We start from the raw sequence: 5,951 nt of genomic DNA on the forward strand, positions 1-5,951 counted from the left end.
GTTCGGGACACCACTCATGCCCTCCACCTGCTCCATGATTTTCGCTTCCCCGGTCCCCAACGCCTTATTTTCACCATAGACATCCAGTCCCTGTACACCTCCATCCCCCATCACGAAGGACTCAAAGCCCTCCGCTTCTTCCTTTCCCGCCGTACCGACCAGTACCCTTCCACTGACACCCTCCTTCGACTGACTGAACTGGTCCTCACCCTGAACAACTTCTCTTTCCAATCCTCCCGCTTCCTCCAAACGAAAGGAGTAGCCATGGGCACCCGCATGGGCCCAGCTATGCCTGCCTCTTCGTAGGATATGTGGAACAGTCCATCTCCTGTTCCCTGGATGCTGCCTGACCTGCTGCGCTTTTCCAGCAACACATTTTCAGCTCTGATCTCCAGCATCTGCAGACCTCACTTTCTCCTTGAAACAGAGAATAGGCATAAACAGGTGTTTTTTCAGCTGCGTAAGGTGTGTCAAAGGGACTGCAATTTATGACTTAGATGAAGGGACAGAAGATATGGTTGCCAAATTTGTCGATGGCACAAATACAGAACGGAAATTAAGTTGTGAAGAGAACATGTGATTGCAAAAACACATGGACAGTTAAGTGAACGGGCAAAGATGTGGTCAGTGGAGTATAATGTGAGAAAATGTGAAATTGTCTAGTTTGGCAGGAAGGAAAAAAAAGAAGCATATTATCTAAATGTTTGGAGATTATGAATCTCTGAGATGCAGAGAGATCTGGGTGTTGTGTGCATGAATCACAAAAGTTTCATCTGCAGATACAAGTAATGAAGAAAGCTAATAAATGATTTGAGTACAGAAGATAGGGAGGTTATGCTTCACTTACTCAAAGCACTGGTGTGACCACATTTGGAGTACTGTGCACAGTCCTATTTAAGGAAATATGTGAATGCATTTAAGGCAGTGCAGAGTGGGCTCAACTCAACTAATATCTGGAATAAGCAGTTTGTCTTATGAGGAAACGTTGGCTAAATCTGAAATTTAGACAAATAGGAGGTAACTTACTTGAATCATAGAAGAGGAGTCTTGAGGAAATAGCTGTGAAGAGCATGTTTCCTCTTATAGAAGAAACTAAAGCTAGGGATGATTTTGAAAATCAGGAATTGTCTGGTTGAAACAGATGAAGTGAACATCTTTCTTTGAGGTTTGTGACCTCTGTGAAATGTGAAATTCAGATTGCAGTTGGATCAGCCATGATTTGAAATGGATCCAGAAGCTGAATGACCGATTCCAGCTCTTAATTCATTTGTTTGTTATGTGCTTTGCTATCTAACTTGTAGTATCAATAAACTTGATACATTACATTTGGCCTTCTTTTGTAAGCCATAGGGTAGAATATTACAGGTGTATGAACAACATGAGCTATGGACAATATTTTTGGCAGAACTGGTGGGAAGACTGGTGAGGTCCATCTCGCCAGTGAGAGCATCTCCCATTTCTGATGCTTTAGCTAAGTGGTGAGACGAGTTTCTTGATAGGCAGTGTGAATTTAAGTTACAGGGGACTATAATGTGTTAAAGACCTTTTTAAGCCACAGCCACCTCATTAAAGTAATGAAGTAATCACAGTTGCTTGTATTGTGATCCACAGACATTGGCATCTGACATTTGCCAGCCTCTCATGATCCTCAAATCACTTCTCTGATTCACGCACAGCTACCTAGATTACACCTCCTCCCACCCTCCCCCCTGTAAAAACGCCATCCCATATTCCCAATTCCTTCGCCCTCTGCTGCATCTGCTCCCAAGAGGACCAATTCCAATACCGAACAACCCAGAGGGCCTCCTTCTTCAAAGACTGCAATTTCCCCTCAGACATGGTTGACGATGCTCTCCACCGCATCTCCTCCACTTCCCGCTCCTCCGCCCTTGAACCCCGCCCCTAGGATTTCTTTGGATGTCTTGTGAGTGGCAGGTTGTCCAAGAACAACATGTGGTAATATGTGGATAGAATTGGACATAACGGTCGCCAATTAACGAAACATGTTTGACAAGACATGATGAGAATCCCTACAGAAACTTGACACAACGCATACTGAGTGAAAAGTTGTAAGATTCAGCCTTAAACATAGATTGTAAGTAGCTGAGGCCGGTGTATTGATTCTTGCAGTATCCCACCTTTTATGGCCTGTCAAACAAAAAATAACCCCTTTTACAAGATACAGGGATACGAATAACCATTCATCAACTCAAGCTTTAACTTGCCCTAATTGCCTGAGCTCTAATTTTCTTTGGTGTCTTGTGTCGCATCTTAATTCAAAGTGCTTTTGAAAATTCAAGTACACGCGTCCACTGTTTTCCCCTTAAGTTCTACCAGTTATGGGCTGGCAAATGTAACAAATTTGTCCGAAATCATATCTCCATAATAAATCGGTGTTGATGTAACTTAATCTGTTTTTGCCCTGGTATGCCATCTCTCCCAAGAAATTCTGGCATATTCCATACTACTGACAAGGCTAACTAGCCTTTGGTTCAGTACCTTCTTTATGTTTCATTTGAATAATGGGATTATATTTGTTACCTTCCATTCCATGGAGGCTGTTTTAAGAGTCCAGTGAGTGAATGGAGTGAACTCTTGAAGATTGTAAAGAAAGCATCCATTATCTTTGTCTTCACTTCTTTTAGATGAATAAAGCTTAAAGTAAGACTTGCCCTAGTTGAGCAATATTTCCCACAGTATAGTGCTAATGTCCTATGAATTAACACCATGATTTGAAACCCCTGCCACCTGTTCTACTTTTTCCCTACACATTTATTTTTCTAAACTATTTGTCCCTGTGCCATTTTGCGTTTGGCTCAGGTAACAATCTGAAGATTATTACATGTGAGTTTCTGAAATCATTATACTGCTCCTTCCTACTAAAGGTAAAGTTGCTGTAGTCCCAGAGAACAATAGGATTACTCTCATTAGAGAAAGACAGCTGGTGGTGAGTTTAACCCGAGGGCCACTACGTCTCAGGCAAGGAGCAAGGCTGAGAAGGCAGAACCTTTATGGTGACCTCAGCCGATATGGAATTGAACCTAGCTGATGGCATCGCTTTGCATAATAAACCAACTAGGCAAAATTGAGGACTGCAGATGCTGGAGATTAGAGTCTGGATTAGAGTGGTGCTGGAAAAGCACAGCAGGTCAATCAGCATTCGAGGAGCAGGAAAATCGATGTTTCAGGCAAAAACCCTTCATCAGCCCGAAACGTCGATTTTCCTGCTCCTCGGATGCTGCCTGACCTGCTGTGCTTTTCCAGCACCACTCTAATCACAAACTAACTGTCCAGCTGTCTAAGCTAATCAACTTCCTACCAACTGATTTGATTGTCTTCCTGCTGTATGCACAATGCATAGCTTGCTTACCTACCTGGCCAACTTTGTCCTCGATCTCACAAACAGCAAGAACCCTTTTACCTATGCGATATGTGCAGCAACCTTCATTATAGCAGTTGCTCCCTTTATCTATCTCATTGGCGTAATTCTTTGTATTCCTCGCAAATTATGCCACCTCATAGCACAAGTAGTGTGTCTGGCTTCTGGTTGATCGTATCCAGTTAACTTGCTGTTGCTACCCAGCGTCTGCACTTCAGACTCCAGCTCCAGTTCCCATTCTATATAGCCTATCAACTGTATAAAATATTGACTAATATCAAATTGTACATATTTAACTCTACTCTGAATGGATTTGGAGGTCCTTTTGGTTGTTATTGTGGACATAAGTCAACTATTTGCAGTCTTATGATCCGTGGGATTTGGGTAACTATGCAGTGTTTGCAAGCAAAAAAAATAAATTTTCAAATGCCTTATTCCACTGAGGTTAAAAATATTTTAAAATCTACTTCAGCCTTTGGTTTCATATTAATTATTTTGCCTCAGATTGCAAGTCTGACTCAGGCACGGGAGCACATACAAATTTGTTGGGACATTTGGACAACACTGAAGACCACAGTAGGAGGTAAGTGACCAGGACAAGCTGGATCTGTCAGACAGAGCAATGTGTTAGAGCGTATCTAACTATTAGAGGCCTTGGCTGATGAGGCTAAAGGTATTATTCGTAGATGTATGTGGGAATTATTCATTCATATATATTTCTAAGTACAACAATTCAGTTTAATTTCTAAGACTGAGTAATGTTAAAAAAATGCAATTTGCAGAAATTTAGTCAATTAGGTACTGATTAACAATAGTGATTAACCTGAATTAAGAATTTAGTTTTGGTTCCCTCACAAACAATTTTAAAATTTCCATGCTTGCTTTCAAAGTCCTGTCTCATCTGCTCCCTCACTTTTTTTCTGTAATATCTTTCAGCCCTGCAAAACTACAGGATATTTATGTCTTGTACTTCTAGCCGCCTGTACTTGCCAAGTTTTAATTGCTACACTATTTGAGGCCATGTTTTTAGTTGCTAAGGGCTCCATACTCCAGAATATGCAATTTTTCCAAGTGCAGTATTGAACCAGTTTCCCATCTTCATCACCTGACAGAGTGGATCAGTTACCTCAATTAAAAACAAAATACTGCTGTAGTGATTGGAATGAGGGCAAGTGGATCTCATTGACTGTGATCCTTGATTAGAGTTCTTAACCTGGGTCCATCAGGGAGTCCTGGATGACAGATCTGAACAGGAAGGCCAAAGAGTCCCCTCGTCTAGGCACTGGCTTTCAGTTGGCTGGTCAGACTCTGTGTACTGTGGACATGCAAATAAAGGGTGATTTGGGTGACAGGATACTGGCGACTGTGCAGGTATTTTAATTGTGGATGCCAGAAATCTGAAATAAAAGCAATGTTTGAAAAACTCAAATCCAGCAGGTATGGCACCAATGACGGAGATAGAAACAGAATTAATGTTGAACAAACCCAGAGTTGACCCATTTTCTTCTTTTTACATCTATCATTTACGCCTACTTTACCTCTATTCCTCCTTTAGTATATTGAGCACCCCTTTTCTCTTCTGCTCTGTGCCCCGTCACTATCTTTCAACTCACACCTTGTTGCCTCCTAACAACAGGATAATAACCATTTTCAAGTTCCTTTCAACTGTAAAGAAGCCATGCCATACTCAAAACACTAACTCTGTTTCTTACTCCACAGATGCTTCAGATGTCTGGGTTTCTCAAGCTGTTTGTTATTGTGAAACTTGTTCAGTTTAATTACATTGATTTGAGTATGGGCTGCTGATGCATTCCACCATTCTACCATATTTCCAATCAAGGATAATAATGGGAAGTTGTGTGTGGAGTCAGAGGAGATTGGGGAAGCACTAAATAAATATTTTTCAACAGTGTTCACTATAGAAAATGAAAATGTTGGCGAGGAAGATATAGAGATATTTGAATCTAGACTAGAAGAGATTGAGGTTCACAAGGAAGAGGTATTAGAAATCCTGCAGAGTGTGAAAATAGACAAGTCTCCTGGGCCGGGTGGGATCTATCCTAGGATTCTCTGGGAAGCAAGGGAAGAGATTGCCGAGCCTTTGGCATTGATCTTCAAATCATTATTGTCTACAGGAGTAGTGCCTGAGGACTGGAGGATAGCAAATGTGGTTCCCTTGTTCAAAAAGGGTAGTTACAGACCAGTGAGTCTCACTTCAGTTGTTGGTAAAGTGTTGGAAAAGGTTATAAGAGATAGGATTTATAACCGTCTAGAAAAGAATAATCTGATCAGGGACAGTCAACACGGTTTGTGAAGGGTAGGTCATGCCTAACGAATCTTATTGAGTTTTTTTACAAAATGACCAAACAGGTAGATGAGAGTAAACCGGTTGATGTGGTGTATATGGATTTCAGCAAGGCGTTCGATAAGGTTCCCCACAGTAGGCTATTATACAAAATGTGGAGGAATGGGATTGTGGGAGACATAGCAGTTTGGATCAGTAATTGGCTTGCTGAAAGAAAACAGAGGGTTGTAGTTGATGGAACATGTTCATCTTGGTGTCCAGTTACTA

General features: G+C 41.4%; 1 protein-coding gene across 1 annotated transcript in view; it reads left to right on the forward strand.

Annotated features, from left to right (window-relative positions):
• Positions 1-5,951, forward strand: part of tex11 (testis expressed 11) — a 228,271-nt gene that overhangs the window by 154,962 nt on the left and 67,358 nt on the right. Inside the window, exon 22 of the mRNA XM_043705303.1 lies at positions 3,884-3,962. Within this exon, the coding sequence (XP_043561238.1) occupies positions 3,884-3,962 (79 nt within the window). The remainder of the gene's footprint in view (positions 1-3,883; positions 3,963-5,951) is intronic.

This window comes from Chiloscyllium plagiosum, chromosome 15 (genome assembly GCF_004010195.1).
Source record: "Chiloscyllium plagiosum isolate BGI_BamShark_2017 chromosome 15, ASM401019v2, whole genome shotgun sequence".
Classification (NCBI taxonomy): Eukaryota; Metazoa; Chordata; class Chondrichthyes; order Orectolobiformes; family Hemiscylliidae; genus Chiloscyllium; species Chiloscyllium plagiosum.